Source organism: Pristiophorus japonicus, chromosome X, assembly GCF_044704955.1.
Source record: "Pristiophorus japonicus isolate sPriJap1 chromosome X, sPriJap1.hap1, whole genome shotgun sequence".
Classification (NCBI taxonomy): Eukaryota; Metazoa; Chordata; class Chondrichthyes; family Pristiophoridae; genus Pristiophorus; species Pristiophorus japonicus.
The window spans coordinates 28,546,175-28,566,170 of record NC_092010.1 but is presented as its reverse complement, the minus strand read 5'-3'; the positions used below and the strand labels follow the sequence as shown (position 1 = coordinate 28,566,170).

At 49.0% G+C, this 19,996-nt stretch overlaps 1 protein-coding gene across 6 annotated transcripts in view; it reads right to left on the bottom strand.

The window, feature by feature from the left end:
* Positions 1-19,996, bottom strand: part of LOC139240935 (RNA-binding motif, single-stranded-interacting protein 2-like) — a 670,592-nt gene that overhangs the window by 24,771 nt on the left and 625,825 nt on the right. For 5 of the 6 annotated variants that reach the window (XM_070869478.1, XM_070869483.1, XM_070869479.1 and 2 more), the window contains exons 10-12: positions 17,280-17,330; positions 16,490-16,645; positions 8,264-8,344 (exon numbers count right to left, since the gene is read on the bottom strand). In XM_070869478.1, coding sequence (XP_070725579.1) covers positions 8,264-8,344; positions 16,490-16,645; positions 17,280-17,330 — 288 coding nt within the window. The remainder of the gene's footprint in view (positions 1-8,263; positions 8,345-16,489; positions 16,646-17,279; positions 17,331-19,996) is intronic. The other variant, XM_070869481.1, reaches the window with a different exon arrangement.

Sequence of the window (19,996 nt, the reverse complement as noted above, 5' to 3'; positions counted from 1 at the left end):
GAGAGTGGAGAGCACCAGTTCCCACTGTCACAGGACAGAGAGTGGAAAGCACCAGTTCCCACTGTCACAGGAGAGATTGGAGAGCACCAGTTCAAACTGTCGCAGGAGAGAGAGTGGAGAGCACCAGTTCAAACTGTCGCAGGACAGAGAGTGGAGAGCACCAGTTACCACTATCACAGGACAGGAGAGTGGAGAGCACCAGTTCCCACTGTCGCAGGAGAGAGAGTGGAGAGCACCAGTTCCCACTGTCACAGGAGAGCGAGTGGAGAGCACCAGTTCCAACTGTCGCAGGAAAGAGAGTGGAGAGCACCAGTTCCCACTGTCACAGGAGAGAGTGGAGAGCACCAGTACCCACTCTCACAGGAGAGAGAGTGGAGAGCACCAGTTCAAACTGTCACAGGACAGAGGGTGGAGAGCACCAGTTCCAACTATCGCAGGACGGGAGAGTGGAGAGCACCAGTTCAAACTGTCACAGGAGAGAGAGTGGAGAGCACCAGTTCAAACTGTCGCAGGACGGGAGAGTGGAGAGCACCAGTTCCCACTGTCACAGGAGAGAGAGTGGAGAGCACCAGTTCCCACTGTCACAGGACAGGAGAGTGGAGAGCACCAGTTCCCACCGTCACAGGACAGAGAGTGGAGAGCACCAGTTCCAACTGTCACAGGACAGAGAGTGGAGAGCACCAGTTCCCACTGTCACAGGAGAGAGAGTGGAGAGCACCAGTTCCCACTGTCACAGGACAGAGAGTGGAGAGCACCAGTTCCAATTGTCACAGGACAGAGAGTGGAGAGCACCAGTTCCCACTGTAATAGGACGGGAGAGTGGAGAGCACCAGTTCCCACTGTCACAGGAGAGAGAGTGGAGAGCACCAGTTCCCACTGTCACAGGACGGGAGAGTGGAGAGCACCAGTTCAAACTGTCACAGGACAGAGAGTGGAGAGCACCAGTTCCCATTATCACAGGACGGGAGAGTGGAGAGCACCAGTTCCCACTGTCACAGGACGGGAGAGTGGAGAGCACCAGTTCCCACTGTCACAGGACGGGAGAGTGGAGAGCACCAGTTCCCACTATCACAGGACGGGAGAGTGGAGAACACCAGTTCCAACTGTCACAGGAGAGAGAGTGGAGAGCACCAGTTCCCACTATCACAGACAGAGATTGGAGAGCACCAGTTCCCACTATCACAGGACAGAATGTGGAGAGCACCAGTTCCCACTATCACAGGACAGAGATTGGAGAGCATCAGTTCCCACTGTCACAGGACAGAGAGTGGAGAGCACCAGTTCCCACTATCACAGGAAAGAGAGTGGAGAGCACCAGTTCCAACTGTCACAGGACGGGAGAGTGGAGAGCACCAGTTCCCACTGTCACAGGAGAGAGAGTGGAGAGCACCAGTTCCCACTGTCACAGGATGGGAGAGTGGAGAGCACCAGTTCCCACTATCACAGGACGGGAGAGTGGAGAGCACCAGTTCCCACTGTCGCAGGAGAGAGAGTGGAGAGCACCAGTTCGCACTGTCGCAGGAGAGAGAGTGGAGAGCACCAGTTCCCACTGTCGAAGGAGAGAGAGTGGAGAGCACCAGTTCCCACTGTCGCAGGAGAGAGAGTGGAGTGCATCAGTTCCCACTGTCACAGGAGAGCGAGTGGAGAGCACCAGTTCCAACTGTCGCAGGAGAGAGAGTGGAGAGCACCAGTTCCCACTGTCACAGGAGAGAGAGTGGAGAGTACCAGTTCCCACTGTCACAGGATGGGAGAGTGGAGAGCACCAGCTCCAACTGTCACAGGACGGGAGAGTGGAGAGCACCAGTTCCCACTGTCACAGGACAGAGAGTGGAGAGCACCAGTTCCAACTGTCGCAGGTAAGAGAGTGGAGAGCACCAGTTCCCACTGTCGAAGGAGAGAGAGTGGAGAGCACCAGTTCCCACTGTCGCAGGAGAGAGAGTGGAGAGCACCAGTTCCCACTGTCGCAGGAGAGCGAGTGGAGAGCACCAGTTCCAACTGTCGCAGGAGAGAGAGTGGAGAGCACCAGTTCCAACTGTCGCAGGAAAGAGAGTGGAGAGCACCAGTTCCCACTGTCACAGGAGAGAGTGGAGAGCACCAGTTCCCACTGTCACAGGAGAGAGAGTGGAGAGCATCAGTTCCCACTGTCACAGGACGAGAGAGTGGAGAGCACCAGTTCCCACTGTCACAGGATGGGAGAGTAGAGAGCACCAGTTCCAACTGTCACAGGACAGAGAGTGGAGAGCACCAGTTCCAACTGTCACAGGAGAGAGAGTGGTGAGCACCAGTTCATACTGTCGCAGGACAGGAGAGTGGAGAGCACCAGTTCCAACTGTTGCAGGAGAGAGAGTGGAGAGCACCAGTTCCAACTGTCACAGGACAGAGAGTGGAAAGCACCAGTTCCAACTATCGCAGGACGGGAGAGTGGAGAGCACCAGTTCAAACTGTCACAGGAGAGAGAGTGGAGAGCACCAGTTCAAACTGTCGCAGGACGGGAGAGTGGAGAGCACCAGTTTCCACTGTCACAGGAGAGAGAGTGGAGAGCACCAGTTCCCACTGTCACAGGATGGGAGAGTAGAGTGCACCAGTTCAAACTGTCACAGGACAGAGAGTGGAGAGCACCAGTTCCAACTATCGCAGGACGGGAGAGTGGAGAGCACCAGTTCAAACTGTCACAGGAGAGAGAGTGGAGAGCACCAGTTCAAACTGTCGCAGGACGGGAGAGTGGAGAGCACCAGTTTCCACTGTCACAGGAGAGAGAGTGGAGAGCACCAGTTCCCACTGTCACAGGACAGAGAGTGGAGAGCACCAGTTCCCACTGTCACAGGACAGGAGAGTGGAGAGCACCAGTTCCCACTGTCACAGGACAGAGAGTGGAGAGCACCAGTTCCAACTGTCACAGGACAGAGAGTGGAGAGCACCAGTTCCCACTGTCACAGGAGAGAGAGTGGAGAGCACCAGTTCCCACTGTCACAGGACAGAGAGTGGAGAGCACCAGTTCCAATTGTCACAGGACAGAGAGTGGAGAGCACCAGTTCCCACTGTCATAGGACGGGAGAGTGGAGAGCACCAGTTCAAACTGTCACAGGACAGAGAGTGGAGAGCACCAGTTCCCACTGTCACAGGACAGAGAGTGGAGAGCACCAGCTCCAAATTTCACTGGACAGAGAGTAGAGAGCACCAGTTCCCACTATCACAGGACAGGAGAGTGGAGAGCACCAGTTCCCACTGTCACAGAAGAGATTGGAGAGCACCAGTTCCCACTGTCACAGGACAGAGAGTGGAGAGCACCAGTTCCAACTCTCACAGGACAGAGAGTGGAGAGCACCAGTTCAAACTGTGACAGGACGGGAGAGTGGAGAGCACCAGTTCCAACTGTCGCAGGACAGAGAGTGGAGAGAACCAGTTCAAATTGTCACAGGACAGAGAGTGGAGAGCACCAGCTCCAAATTTCACTGGACAGAGAGTAGAGAGCACCAGTTCCAACTGTCACAGGAGAGAGAGTGGAGAGCACCAGTTCCAACTGTCACAGGAGAGAGTGGAGAGCACCAGTTCAAACTGTCGCAGGACAGAGAGTGGAGAGCACCAGTTCCCACTGTCACAGGACGGGAGAGTGGAGAGCACCAGTTCCCACTGTCACAGGACGGGAGAGTGGAGAGCACCAGTTCCCACTATCACAGGACGGGACAGTGGAGAGCACCAGTTCCCACTATCACAGGACAGAGAGTGGAGAGCACCAGTTCAAACTGTCACAGGACGGGAGAGTGGAGAGCACCAGTTCCCACTGTCACAGGACAGAGAGTGGAGGGCACCAGTTCCCACTGTCACAGGACAGGAGAGTGGAGAGCACCAGCTCCAACTGTCACAGGACGGGAGAGTGGAGAGCACCAGCTCCCACTGTCACAGGACAGAGAGTGGAGAGCACCAGTTCCCACTGTCGCTGGCTGGGAGACTGGAGAGCACCAGTTCCCACTGTCACAGGACAGAGAGTGGAGAGCACCAGTTCAAATTGTCACAGGACAGAGAGTGGAGAGCACCAGTTCCCACTATCACAGGACAGAGATTGGAGAGCACCAGTTCCCACTATCACAGGACAGAGAGTGGAGAGCACCAGTTCCCACGATCACAGACAGAGATTGGAGAGCACCAGTTCCCACTATCACAGGACAGAAAGTGGAGAGCACCAGTTCCCACTATCACAGGACAGAGAGTGGAGAGCACCAGTTCCAACTGTCACAGGACGGGAGAGTGGAGAGCACCAGTTCCCACTGTCACAGGAGAGAGAGTGGAGAGCACCAGTTCCCACTGTCACAGGACGGGAGAGTGGAGAGCACCCGTTCCAACTGTCACAGGAGAGAGAGTGGAGAGCACCAGCTCCAACTGTCACAGGACAGAGAGTGGAGAGCACCAGTTCCCACTATCACAGGACAGAGAGTGTAGAGCACCAGTTCCCACTATCACAGGAGAGAGAGTGGAGAGCACCAGTTCCAACTGTCACAGGAGAGAGTGGAGAGCACCAGTTCAAACTGTCGCAGGACAGAGAGTGGAGAGCACCAGTTCCCACTGTCACAGGACGGGAGAGTGGAGAGCACCAGTTCCCACTGTCACAGGACGGGAGAGTGGAGAGCACCAGTTCCCACTATCACAGGACGGGAGAGTGGAGAGCACCAGTTCCAACTATCACAGGACAGAGAGTGGAGAGCACCAGTTCAAACTGTCACAGGACGGGAGAGTGGAGAGCACCAGTTCCCACTGTCACAGGACAGAGAGTGGAGAGCACCAGTTCCCACTGTCACAGGACGGGAGAGTGGAGAGCACCAGCTCCCACTGTCACAGGACAGAGAGTGGAGAGCACCAGTTCCCACTGTCGCTGGATGGGAGAGTGGAGAGCACCAGTTCCCACTGTCACAGGACAGAGAGTGGAGAGCACCAGTTCAAATTGTCACAGGACAGAGAGTGGAGAGCACCAGCTCCAAATTTCACAGGACAGAGAGTAGAGAGCACCAGTTCCCACTATCACAGGACAGAGAGTGGAGAGCACCAGTTCCCACTATCACAGGACAGAGAGTGGAGAGCACCAGTTCCCACTGTCACAGGACGGGAGAGTGGAGAGCACCAGTTCCCACTGTCACAGGACAGAGAGTGGAGAGCATCAGTTCCCACTGTCACAGGACGAGAGAGTGGAGAGCACCAGTTCCCACTGTCACAGGATGGGAGAGTGGAGAGCACCAGTTCCCACTATCACAGGACAGAGAGTGGAGAGCACCAGTTCCCACTGTCACAGGACAGAGAGTGGAGAGCATCAGTTCCCACTGTCACAGGACGAGAGAGTGGAGACCACCAGTTCCCACTATCACAGGACGGGAGAGTGGAGAGCACCAGTTCCCACTATCACAGGACGGGAGAGTGGAGAGCACCAGTTCCAACTGTCACAGGAGAAAGAGTGGAGAGCACCAGTTCCCACTATCACAGGACAGAGAGTGGAGAGCACCAGTTCCCACTGTCACAGGAGAGAGACTGGAGAGCACCAGTTCCCACTATCACAGGACAGAGATTGGAGAGCACCAGTTCCCACTATCACAGGACAGAGAGTGGAGACCACCAGTTCCATCTGTCACAGGACGGGAGAGTGGAGAGCACCAGTTCCCACTGTCGCAGGACGGGAGAGTGGAGAGCACCAGTTCCAACTGTCACAGGAGAGTGGAGAGCACCAGCTCCAACTGTCACAGGAGAGAGAGATTATTGTCCGCCCCACCGTAAAGTTATTATTTGGGGGCCTATAAACTACGCCCACCAGTGACTTTTTCCCCTTACTATCTCTAATGTCCACCCACAATGATTGAACATTTTGTTCATTAGAGCCAATATCGTCTCTCACAACTGCCCTGATATCATAGACCTTCTCTTTTGTTCTTTCCTCCCCTCCCCTCCAGCATTTCTTTAAGAATCTGTTACATCTTGAATTTTTCCAGTTCTGACGAAGGGTCATAGACCTGAAACGTTAACTCGGTTTCTCTCTCCACAGATGCTGCCTGACCTGCTGATTCTGTTTTTATTACAGGAGATGGTCTATTGGCTTAAACGGTTACTGCACAAGATAAAAGTTGACTGGGTCGGGGGCTAATATATTAGCATGGATAGAGGATTGGCTAACGAACAGAGAACAGAGAGTCAGAATAAATGGTTCATTCTCGGGTTGGCAATCAGTAACTAGTGGGGTGCCGCAGGGATCAGTGCTGGGACCCCAACTATTTACAATCTATATTAACGACTTGGAAGAAGGGACCAAGTGTAATGTAACCAAGTTTGCTGACGATACAAAGATGGGAGGAAAAGCAATGTGTGAGGAGGACACAAAAAATCTGCAAAAGGACATGGACAGGTTAAGTGAGTGGGCAAAAATTTGGCAGATGGAGTATAATGTTGGAAAGTGTGAGGCAGAAAAAATCTTGGCACTTTGGCAGAAAAAAATCAAAGAGCAAGTTATTATTTAAATGGAGAAAAATTGCAAAGTGCTGCAGTACAGTGGGACCTGGGGGTACTTGTGCATGAAACACAAAAGGTTGGTATGCAGGTACAGCAAGTGATCAGGAAGGCCAATGGAATCTTGGCCTTTATTGCAAAGGGGATGGAGTATAAAAGCAGGGAAGTCTTGCTACAGTTATACAGGGTATTGGTGAGGCCACACCTGGAATACTGCGTACAGTTTTGGTTTCCATATTTACAAAAGGATACACTTGTTTTGGAGGCAGTTCAGAGAAGGTTCATTAGGTTGATTCTGGAGATGAGGGGGTTGACTTATGAGGAAAGGTTGAGTAGGTTGGGCCTCTACTCATTGGAATTCAGAAGAATGAGAGGTGATCTTATCGAAATGTATCAGATTATGAGGGGGCTTGACAAGGTGGATGCAGAGAGAATGTTTCCACTGATAGGGGAGACTAGAACTAGAGGGCATGATCTTAGAATAAGGGGCCGCCCATTTAAAACTGAGATGAGGAGGAATTTCTTCTCTCAGAGGGTTGTAAATCTGTGGAATTCGCTGCCTCAGAGAGCTGTGGAAGCTGGGTCATTGAATAAATTTAAGGCGGAGATAGACAGCTTCTTAAACAATAAGGGAATAAGGGGTTATGGGGAGCGGGCAGGGAAGTGGAGCTGAGTCCATGATAGGATCAGCCATGATTTTATTGAATGGCGGAGCAGGCTCGAGGGGCCATATGTCCTATTCCTGCACCTATTTCTTATGTGCTTATTAAACCTCCAAGTGCCTCTATGCTGGCTCTTGGCAAACTTGCTATTTCCCAGTAGATCACTGAGGAGGGTCTCTTTGCTCCGATGGGAGTGAGGAGCTTGGTGGCCTTCCACATCTAAGGCCCAGGTTCACAGGCCACCCAAAGTGACGAAGGTCCCTCAGTAGTATAGATTAAATCTGTTTGGCCAAACAGATGCAGGTAGATAAAATCATAAACAATCCAACAGCATTTTAGATGTCATAAATGTGGATATAGAGTATGACAATAAAGAGAGAACTATAAGTTTATACAAAACATGGGTTTGGCCACAGTTACGGTTTTGAGCACCCCATTGTGGCGGGACTGACATATCAAGAAAGACTGGATTAACTGGGCTTGTATTCATTGGAGTTCAGAAGAATGAGAGGGGATCTCAAAGAAACATATTAAATTCTGACGGGATTGGACAGGTTAGATGCAGGAAGAATGTTCCCAATGTTGGGGGAAGTCCAGAACCAGGGGTCACAGTCGAAGGATAAGGGGTAAGCCATTTATGACCGAGATGAGGAGAAACTTCTTTGCTCAGAGAATGGTGAACCAGTGGAATTCTCTAGCACAGAAAGTTGTTGAGGCCAATTCACTAAATATATTCAAAAAGGAGTTAGATGAAGTCCTTACTACTAGGGGGATCAAGGGGTATGGCGAGAAAGCAGGAATGGGGTACTGAAGTTGCATGTTCAGCCATGAACTCATTGAATGGCGGTGCAGGCTCGAAGGGCCGAATGGCCCACTCCTGCACCTATTTTCTATGTTTCTATGTTTCTATTAAGGCCTTGCAGAGTGGAGGCATAGATTCCAAGTGTGTGGCCAGGGATGGGAAACTCTGGTTCTGAGGAGAGACTTGAGATAGCAAGGCACTGGGATTGGTTTGGATTGCTTCAGCAAAGAGCCGGCACAAACACGATGGGACGAATGGCCTCCTTCTGCGTCCGACACCACAACAAAAGACAGCGAGTCTTGAGAATGAAGGGTCTTACCTCGACAGACACGTTGGAGGGAGGCATTGGGTTGTACTGGGGAATGTACGTCCCTTGTATTGCTGTGGTGGCAGGCATGTACTGGAAGAAGATACAGAAACAAATTGGTTATTACAAGCAACTTGACAAAATAAAGCTACAGACAAGCTCCACAACTATCCTTTGGTGAGAACAACGTACTTTCTAAATGGTGAAAAGCTAAAAACAGTGGGGGGCCAGAGAGACTTGGGGCTTCAGGTACATAGATCACGAAAATGTCATGAACAAGTACAGAAAATAATCAAAAAGGCTATCCAGAGGACTAGAATACAAGGGGGTAGAAGTTATGCTGCAGCTGTACAAAGCCCTGGTTAGACCACACCTGGAGCACTGTGAGCAGTCTGGACACCACACCTTCGGGACGGTCTATTGGTCTTGGAGCGAGTGCAGCGTAGGTTTACCAGAATGATATCCGACTTCAAGGGTTAAGTTACGAGGCGAGATTACACAAACTCGGGTTGTATTCCCTGGAATTTAGACGGTTAAGGGGTGATCTGATGGAAGTTTTCAGGATATTAAGGGGAACAGATAGGATAGATAGAGAGAAAGTATTCCCGCTGGTTGGGGGGTCTAGGACTAGGAGGCAGAGCCTAAACAATAGAGCCAGACCTTTCAGGAGTGAAATTAGGAAACACTTCTACACACAGAGGGTGGTAGGGGTTTGGAACTCTCTTCTGCAAACGGCAATTGATGCTGGGTCAATTGTTAATTTTAAATCTGAGATTTTTGCTAACCAAAGGTATTAAGGGATATGGGCCAAAGGTCACAGATCATCCATGATCTCATTGAATGACGGAACAGGCTCGAGGGGCTGAATGGCCTCCTCCTGTTCCTATGGTAACAGGCTCGAGGGGCTGAATGGCCTCCTCCTGTTCCTATGGTAACAGGCTCGAGGGGCTGAATGGGCCTCCTCTTGTTCCTATGGTAATAGGCTCGAGGGGCTGAATGGCATCCTCCTGTTCCTAATGTAACAGGCTCGAGGGGCTAAATGGCCTCCTCCTGTTCCTATGGTAACAGGCTCGAGGGGCTGAATAGTCTCCTCCTGTTCCTAATGTAACAGGCTCGAGGGGCTGAATGGCCTCTTTCTGTTCCTAATGTAACAGGCTCGTGGGGCTAAATGGCCTCCTCCTGTTCCTATGGTAACAGGCTCGAGGGGCTGAATGGTCTCCTCCTGTTCCTAATGTAACAGGCTCGAGGGGCTAAATGGCCTCCTCCTGTTCCTATGGTAACAGGCTCGAGGGGCTGAATGGCCTCCTCCTGTTCCTATGGTAACAGGCTCGAGGGGCTGAATGGTCTCCTCCTGTTCCTATGGTAACAGGCTCGAGGGGCTGAATGGTCTCCTCCTGTTCCTGTGTAACAGGCTCGAGGGGCTGTATGGCCTCCTCCTGTTCCTAATGTAACAGGCTCGAGGGGCTGTATGGCCTCCTCCTGTTCCTGTGTAACAGGCTCGAGGGGCTGAATGGTCTCCTCCTGTTCCTAATGTAACAGGCTCGAGAGGCTGAATGGCCTCCTCCTGTTCCTATGGTAACATGCTCGAGGGGCTGAATGGCCTCCTCCTGTTCCTATGGTAACAGGCTCGAGGGGCTAAATGGCCTCCTCCTGTTCCTATGGTAACAGGCTCGAGGGGCTGAATGGCCTCCTCCTGTTCCTATGGTAACAGGCTCGAGGGGCTAAATAGCCTCCTCCTGTTCCTATGGTAACAGGCTCGAGAGGCTGAATGGCGTCCTCCTGTTCCTATGTTCCATTATGGGCACACATACTGAATGAAACTAATGTCAATGAAACAAATTGCAATATAACCGTGGGGCTGAATCCCAGGCTGGTACCTGGAGGAGAGGATGGTGGGAAAGGGGCAGGAAGCAACCAGGAAGCCTAAAACGGCAATTCTATTTTTTGTTGCAGTATATCATCAAACCTGCGTTCTCATTTAATACAAAAATTGTATTTTCCACAAGATACCAGCATTCTTTAAAAAAAAAGCAATCAAAAACAAGATGGTGCCTTAGCACATCTCCCAGAAACACTCCCAAAACTCTTTGCAGACGACGAATTGCTTTGATGTTTTGGTGCAGTGGGCAACTATTTTGGGTACAGCAAGATCCCACAGGCGGCCATGCTAATGACCAGATTGCAGTGTTGGTTGAGGGAGAAATCCTCCTTGGGAGGACTCCCTGCTAATCTTTCAATAGTGCCGTGGGATCTTTTACATCCACCCGAACAGGCAGACTTTCCCTGTAGCACTCTCAGTACTGCATTGGAGCGCCAAACTTGATTGTGCCCTGGCCTGGGAGCTTGGACCTTTCTCTTGGCTTTGGTGCCTTGGAGACCACGTTCTATGCCAATTATAATATTAAAATGGCTTTGGTTACTGCCAATAGTGTGAAGTAATATAAATGAGTCAATTGTCCACTTGGGGAGGTCAAGTGGTGTACCAGCTGCAATGAGTTAGCTTTCAAATCATACCCCACAGACTACTGAGGATTTTCCCTGTGGATTTTCCCTGTGGATAGTATAGGCCACACATAAGTAGCGACTGATATGCAGTCTCACCTGCTCTTTCAATGCCTCCCCACATTGACTGGTCTGGGTTAGAGGCAGCTGGCATGGATGTGGTTGCCTCTGGTTACAAAGCCTGATTTTCATTCACACTTCGCTATTGCCCATTGGAGGAAAGGCTCACCAGGGGAGGGAATGCAGGTATTGACTGCAACAACAGTTCGCATTTATATAGCGCCTTCCATAAAACATCCCAAGGCGCTTTGCAAGAGCGTAATCAATCAACATTTGACGCCGAGCTACATAAGGAGATATTAGGGTAGCTCGGGCAAAGAGGTTGGTTTTAAGGAGCATCTTAAAGGAGGTGGAGAGGGGGTCTCGGTTTAACAACTCATCCAAAAGTTGGCACCTCCGACAGTGCAGCACTCCCTCAGTACTGCACTGGGCATGTCAGCTTAGATTTATGTGGCTAAGTCTCTGGAGCAGGACTTGAACCCATGACCTTCTGACTCAGAAGTACATAAGAACATAAGAATTAGGAACAGGAGTAGGCCATCTAGCCCCTCGAGCCTGCTCCGCCATTCAACAAGATCATGGCTGATCTGGCCGTGGACTCAGCTCCACTTACCTGCCCGCTCCCCATACCCCTTAATTCCCTTATTGGTTAAAAATCTATCTATCTGTGATTTGAATACATTCAATGAGCTAGCCTCAACTGCTTCCTTGGGCAGAGAATTCCACAGATTCACAACCCTCTGGGAGAAGAAATTCCTTCTCAACTCGGTTTTAAATTGACTCCCCCATATTTTGAGGCTGTGCCCCCTAGCTCTAGTCTCCCCGACCAGTGGAAACAACCTCTATGCCTCTGTCTTGTCTATCCCTTTCATTATTTTAAATGTTTCTATAAGATCACCCCTCATCCTTCTGAACTCCAACGAGTAAAGACCCAGTCTACTCAATCTATCATCATAAGGTAACCCCCTCATCTCCGGAATTAGCCTAGTGAATCGTCTCTGTACCCCCTCCAAAGCTAGTATATCCTTCCTTAAGTAAGGTGACCAAAACTGCACGCAGTACTCCAGGTGTGGCCTCACCAATACCCTGTACAGTTGCAGCAGGACCTCCCTGCTTTTGTACTCCATCCTCTCGCAATGAAGGCCAACATTCCATTCGCCTTCCTGATTACCTGCTGCAACTGCAAACTAATCTTTTGGGGATTCATGCACAAGGAGCACCTAGTCACGATGGCTGAGCAGTCGAAGGTGCTGTGTTTGGATTGCAATTGCATGTGGAGGAGTGGGTTCAAATCCAATGGCTGACACTTTCTGCTTTGCTTTCGCTGTGGCTCAGTGGGTAGCACACTTGCTTCTGGATCAGAAGGTTGTGGGTTCAAGTCCCACTCCAGGAACTTGAGCATATAAATCTCGGCTGACATTGCAGTGTAGTGTTGGAGGTGCTGTTATTTGTGGGCACGGCCAAGGGTGCCATCAGCCGGTCCAGGCAGCGGGCGGTCGATGGGGTCGTTCAACCTGACTGCCTGCCTCTCTTCCGCTCTTACATCCGGTCCAGGGTGTCCTTGGAGATGGAGCACGCGGTGTCCACCGGTACGCTCGCGGCCTTCCGCGAGAGGTGGGCACCGGAGGGACTGGAGTGCATCATCATGCCCGGCAACCAAATTTTAATTTGATTTTACGTTTTAAAGTTTAATTTGTTTTAATTGCCGGTGTTTAGTGTCCCCCTCCCCTAGGGGGCACTGGAAAAAAAAAATTTGATTTTAGTGCCCAAAAAAAAGAAAAACACAAAAAAAAAACCACAAAAAAGGAAAAAAAGGGCCTTGTAAATGTCTGGTGTGTCATCCAGGTCGGTGGCACAGATTAATGTTTTATGTTTTCAGATAAACTCCAAAAAGAGTTTCATGCACAAGGACCCCCAGGTCCCTCTGCACTGCAGCATGTTGTAATTTCTCCCCATTCAAATAATATTCCCTTTTACTGTTTTTTTTTCCCAAGGTGGATGACCTGACATTTGCCGACATTGTATTCCATCTGCCAAACCTTAGCCCATTCGCTTAACCTATCTAAATCTCTTTGCAGCCTCTCTGTGTCCTCTACACAACACGTTTTCCCACTAATCTTTGTGTCATCTGCAAATTTTGTTACATTACACTCTGTCCCCTCTTCCAGGTCATCTATGTATATTGTAAACAGTTGTGGTCCCAGCACCGATCCCTGTGGCACACCACTAACCACCGATTTCCAACCCGAAAAGGACCCATTTATCCCGACTCTCTGCTTTCTGTTAGCCAGCCAATTCTCGATCCATGCTAATACATTTCCTCTGACTCCGCGTACCTTTATTTTCTGCAGTAACCTTTTGTGTGGCACCTTATCGAATGCCTTTTGGAAATCTAAATACACCACATCCATCGGTACACCTCTATCCACCATGCTCGTTATATCCTCAAAGAATTCCAGTAAATTAGTTACATATGATTTCCCCTTCATGAATCCATGTTGCGTCTGCTTGATTGCACTATTCCTGTCTAGATGTCTCGCTATTTCTTCCTTAATGATAGCTTCAAGCATTTTCCCCACTACAGATGTTAAACTAACTGGCCTATAGTTACCTGCCTTTTGTCTGCCCCCTTTTTTAAACAGAGGCGTTACATTAGCTGCTTTCCAATCCGCTGGTACCTCCCCAGAGAATTTTGCTAGATTATAACGAAAGCATCTGCTATAACTTCCGCCATCTCTTTTAATACCCTGGGATGCATTTAATCGGGACCAGGGGACTTGTCTACCTTGAGTCCCATTAGCCTGTCCAGCACTACCTCCCTAGTGATAGTGATTGTCTCAAGGTCCTCCCTTCCCACATTCCCGTGACCAGCTATTTTTGGCATGGTTTTTGTGTCTTCCACTGTGAAGACTGAAGCAAAATAATTGTTTAAGGTCTCAGCCATTTCCACATTTCCCATTATTAAATCCTCCTTTTCATCTTCTAAGGGACCAACATTTACTTTAGTCACTCTCTTCCGTTTAATATATCGGTAAAAGCTTTTACTATCTGTTTTTATGTTTTGCGCAAGTTTACTTTCGTAATCTATCTTTCCTTTCTTTATTGCTTTCTTAGTCATTCTTTGCTGTCGTTTAAAATTTTCCCAATCTTCTAGTTTCCCACTAACCTTGGCCACCTTATACGCATTGGTTTTTAATTTGATACTCTCCTTTATTCCCTTGGTTATCCACGGCTGGTTATCCCTTCTCTTGCTGCCCTTCTTTTTCACTGGAATATATTTTTGTTGAGCACTATGAAAGAGCTCCTTAAAAATCCTCCACTGTTCCTCAATTGTGCCACCGTTTAGTCTGTGTTGCCAGTCTACTTTAGCCAACTCTGCCCTCATCCCACTGTAGTCCCCTTTGTTTAAGCATAGTACGCTCGTTTGAGACACTACTTTCTCACCCTCAATCTGTATTACAAATTCAACCATATTGTGATCACTCATTCCGAGAGGATCTTTTACTAGGAGATCGTTTATTTTTCCTGTCTCATTACACAGGATAAGATCTAAGATAGCTTGCTCCCTTGTAGGTTCTGTAACATACTGTTCTAAGAAACAATCCTGTATGCATTCTATGAATTCCTCCTCCAGGCTACCCTGTGCGATTTGATTTGATCAATCGATATGTAAGTTAAAATCCCCCATGATTACTGCCGTTCCTTTTTCACATGCCTCCATTATTCCCTTGATTATTGTCCGCCCCACCGTGAAGTTATTATTTGGGGCCGATAAACTACGCCCACCAGTGACTTTTTCCTCTTACTATCTCTAATCTCCACCCACAATGATTCAACATTTTGTTCATTAGAGCCAATATCATCTCTCACAACTGCCCTAATATCATCCTTTATTAACAGAGCTACCGCACCTCCTTTCCCTTCTTGTCTATCCTTCTGCATTGTCAGATACCCCTGTATGTTTAATTCCCAGTCTTGGCCACCCTGCAACCACGTTTCTGTAATGGCCACCAAATCATACCCATTTGTAATGATTTGTGCCTTCAACTCATTTACTTTATTTCGAATGCTGCGTGCGTTTAGGTAGAGTGTTTTAATACTAGTTTTTAAACCATGATTTTTAGTTTTGACCCCTCCTGCAGCCCCTTTATATTCATACATATTGTCCCTTCCTATCACCTTGTGGTTTACACTTACCCCAGTGCTACTCTGCTCTGTTGCCTCCTGCCTTTTGCATTCTTTCTTGGGGTCCTGTTCATCTGCGCTCTCACCCACTCTAACTCACTCAGAGCCCTCTCCTGGGTTCCGAATACTCCTTGCATTGAGGCACCGAGCTTTCATGCTTGCCTTTTTATTACACTTTGACCCTTTCGAATTTTGCCTTACAGTGGCACTTTTTGGTTTTTTGCCTTGGTTGTCTCTGCCCTCCACTTTTACTCAACTCCTTTCTGTCTTTTGCTTCTGTCTCCATTTTGTTTCCCTGTGTCTCCCTGCATTGGTTCCCATCCCCCTGCCATATTAGTTTAACTCCTCCCCAACAGCACTAGCAAACACTCCCCCGAGGACATTGGTTCCCGTCCTGCCCAGGTGCAGACCATCCGGTTTGTACTGGTCCTACCTCCCCCAGAACCGGTTCCAATGCCCCAGGAATTTGAATCCCTCCCTGCTGCACCACTGCTCAAGCCATGTATTCATCTGCGCTATCCTGCGATTCCTACTCTGACTAGCACGTGGCACTGGTAGCAATCCCGAGATTACTACTTTTGAGGTCCGACTTTTTAATTTAGCTCCTAGCTCCTTAAATTCGTCTCGTAGGACCTCATCCCTTTTTTTTACCTATGCCGTTGTCATCCCTTTTTTTTACCTATGTCGTTGTAAACATGCTATCAATTGAGCCAAGTGAACACTTCAGATTGTGGGTTTACAATGGGCTTTTCCTCTGTTTAAAGAAAAATGACTACAAGACACCGCGCCCCCCCCCCCCCCACCCCCACCACAATACTCAAATAACTTGAAGATGCACACTGAAAATGGTGGTGAAAATGGGCTGGCACAAGTCTATTGCTATACTTTTCTAATGGAAGAATCATAGATATGCTATCATGGATAAACTTGGCTCAACTACATAAGTTCACCCCCGAGTGTGTAACTGAGCCATACAGTCAGGGCCAGGAAAATCCCACATTCAATACCTACTCTATGCTGAGTTTGCTCATCTCCGGCATGGTGGCTGCTACAATTGGCCTCCGTGCTAGGGGGAGAAAAAATTTGGTTGGACTTCCAACTCCCGATCAAAAATCCAGTAGGGCACTGGTGCTGGCATCCTCCAGCATCTCAGCCAGGTGGTCATCCTTCACGTGAGCTTAGGCGATAAATGTTGGCAGGCTATTTGGCCACAGGGGACATAACCGCTATGGCCGCTCCCATGTCCACCCACATGCACTGCCCAGCAGGCTGATTTCAACAACCCTTCTCCCTCTCCCTCTCCAGCCCAGGAGAGCTGCATCCAATTGTAGCAGCCTAGTTGCGAACAGCCAACACAGATTGGGGATCTAACCTGAGACTTTGAAAGTCAATAGGGCTCAATGCCACCGTGGGCATTGTATTTATCCGCTAAGCCATTGTGAGCTACAATGAAGGAGAAACTGCTTTGAGGTTAGTTGTGTACTCACTTACTTTTCCCCACGATCCCAGAGCACTACCAGTGTAGGCAGCACTTACCGTTCCTGTGCTGCCCAGGGAGAGGTGACTAAGCTGTTGGGTTAATGGTCCTATCATCGATGTGGGCTGGATAGACATGGCGTGGTCCATTGTTGGTGTTATTACCGTTCCCTTGAAAAACAAACATTACAAACAGTTATGGGCTTTCTATTTTTCCGTTCTCTTGGAGGCAGAGTAACTCACGTTGGGAGATCACTGTTGGAAGCCCTCGAGGGCTCATTCTTCAAGCTGAATAAGGCAGATAAGTTCCTCATCACGGCTGGGCAGTCAGAGGAATGATGTGGCACGGAGAGGCCTGCGCACCTCCTTCACTGGCACCCCTTGGTGCTGGTTAAAGGGCAGTATTGTCAAGGATTGGTTGCCAGTCACTCTCTTGGCTGGGGATTGGTTCATTCTACCAGAAAGGAAGAAGAAAACATTGGCTGGAGGGCTGTGGGGGGAGGTGAGGGAGAGGGGGGGGGGAAATGCCAGAAAGTCAGCCTGGATTCAAGCCCCCGATCGTTCGCTCGCAAGTGGGTACATGTCGGACGAGGACCTGGATGGCGGTTCTCCTTGGCGTTTAGTTGTTACCCGGATGAAGTGGGCACATCAGGTGAACAGGACCAGGCTCAGCTGTAAGGGCAAAAGAGCTCCAAAAAGGTGACAACATCATCAGGGCAGGAGGGTGAGTGGAATTAAGGGTGGGCGAAAGGAGATTTACTTTATAAAATGCAAGGGGGAAAAAAAAAGAGTAAATGAAGCTTACCATTGGCTGCATAAGGTATGACTGATGGTGCATCCAGGATGGGCTATGGACCTGTGGACGACACAAAGAGAATATTCAACAACTTGCATTTATCTAGCGCCTTGAACGTAATAAAACGTCCCAAAGCACTTCACAGGAGCATTACCAAACAAAGTGTTATGTATTGATGCTTGGGGTCACCAGACACCAGAGGGCGCCACTGTCGGAGGTCATCAGGCTGTATGCGTGTGTGCGCGGTCACTGGTATATAAGCGCGGGTACTCTGTCACGCGGGTACTTTGGGCGCGAATAAAGTTGGATCAGGTTTACACCTGAGGCAGTTTGCAGTAACAAGACTCTTGAGTCATTACATTTGGTGACGAGGTAACTTAAGAACCTTCACATGTACAATGGGCACTATTGGAATTCTGGAGAAATTCGTGGAGGGTGAGGATTGGGCTGATTTTATCGACTGCCTGGATCAGTATTTTGTGGCCAACAAAATGGAGGGGGAGGCTGGCGCAGTTCGGCGCAGGGCAGTTTTCCTCACTGTTTGTGGTCCGAAAATTTACGGCCTCATGAAGAACCTTTTCTTGTCTTTATGTCCAACGGACAAAGAGTACGAGGATTTGTGTGCTTTGATGTTTGACCATCTTAAGCCAAAAGAGGGGATCATCAATTCACACTATCGCTTCTACACGCATGTTCGTGCTGAGGGCCAGGATGTGTCGGGATTCGTTGCCGATCGATGACGTCTTGCTGAGCCGTGTAAGTTCGGGAACATGTTGGAAGACATGTTGCGAGATTTCTTCGTGATAGGCATCAACCATGATGTGATTCTTCGGAAGTTATTGGCTGGACTTGAGAAAGGCCATCGCGACTGCCCAGGCATGCATGACGACTGATGATAATTTGAGGCAGATATCATCGAAGAGTCAGAGCTCCACGGCAGGTACTGTAAACAAGATTGTGTCATCTTCTGGCAGAGCTGCTTATGGCAGGGCCTACTCGACTGCTTATGTGAAACCTGTAGCTGCTCAGAGTCTGACAACTGGTTTGAATCTGATTTCTTCCTGTTGGCGTTGTGGGGGCAATCATCGGCCTCATCAGTAGTCGGTGTAAACAATACTCCTGTAATGGCTGTTCGAAAGTGGAGCATCTTCAGAGAATGTGCCCACAACTGAGCAAGCGTGCTGCCGCTCATCACATTGCTGATGATGACCAGTCTAGTGCTGTCCCAGATACACAACCCAAGGAGGAAGTGTACGGTCTGTATTCATTCTTGGCAAAGAGCCAGCCGATAATTGTTAATGTGAAGCTGAATGGCGTGCCTGTATCAATGGAGCTGGACACGGGAGCGAGTCAGTCGATAATGAGCCAAAGGACATTTGACAAGCTGTGGGACACTGAGGCTGTGAAGCCTAAGCTGAGTCCAGTCAATGCCAAGTTGCGTACCTACACTAAGGAACTCATACCGGTGATTGGTAGTACAGTAATCGAGGTGTCATATGATGGTGTGGTTCAAGATCTACCATTATGGATCATCCCAGGTAATGGTCTAACGCTGTTTGGCAGTAATTGGCTCGAGAAAATCAAGTGAAATGAAAAGGCGACAACTGGGTCTGGGGTGTGTTTCAAGATAGAGTCTTTGAGAAAGACTAGAATCTGCCATGTTCAAACAAGTTGCTTGTTCATTATGATCCGTGTAAGCGTCTTGTATTGGCCTGTGATGCTTCATCATATGGGGTTGGCTGTGCACTCCAACAAGCAAATGAGTCGGGTAAGCGTATGCTTTAAGAAGTTTGTCAAAAGCGGAAAGAGCTTACAGCATGGTAGACAAAGAAGCTTTGGCCTGTGTGTATGGTGTAACAAAGATGAATCGGTACCTGTTTGGTCTTCATTTTGAACTCGAAACGGATCACAAGCCACTCATTTCATTGTTTTTAGAAAACAAAGGTATTAATACCAATGAATCATCCCGCATCCAGAGGTGGGCGTTGACATTGTCTGCCTATGATTATGTTATTTGTCATAGACCTGGTACTGAGAATTGTGCCGATGCACTGAGTCATCTGCCTTTGCCCACACCTGATATGGAGATGCCTCAACCTGCAGATCTACTGTTAGTAATGGATGCTTTTGAGAGTGAAGGAACCCTTGTCACTGCTCAACAAGTTAGGATCTGGACCAGTCATGACCCTATTTTATCGGTTGTGAAACATTGTGTCCTCAGTGGTGATTGGTCTGCAATATCTATAGAGATGTGTGATAAGACCAAACCTTACAACCGTCACAAAGATGAGCTGTCCATTCAGTCAGATTGTTTACTGTGGGGTAATCATGTCATCAAGCCTAAGAAAAGTAGAGAAAAATTTGTGCATGAACTACATAGCACTCATCCCGGTATTGTCATGATGAAAGCCATTGCTAGGTCTCATGTATGGTGGCCTGGAATTGACTCTGATCTGGAATCATGTGTGCATCAGTGCAACACTTGCATGCAGCTAAGTAAAGTACCAGCGGAATCTCCACGGAGTCTTTGGTTGTGGCCATCGAAACCATGGTCCAGGATCCATGTCGATTTTGCGGGCCCTTTCCTGGGAAAGATGTTTTTTTGTTGTGGTGGATGCATATTCAAAGTGGATAGAGTGTATTATTATGTCATCCAGTACATCCACAGCTAGATGTCATGTTTGCTACTCATGGTTTGCCTGACATTGTTGTGAGCGACAACGGAG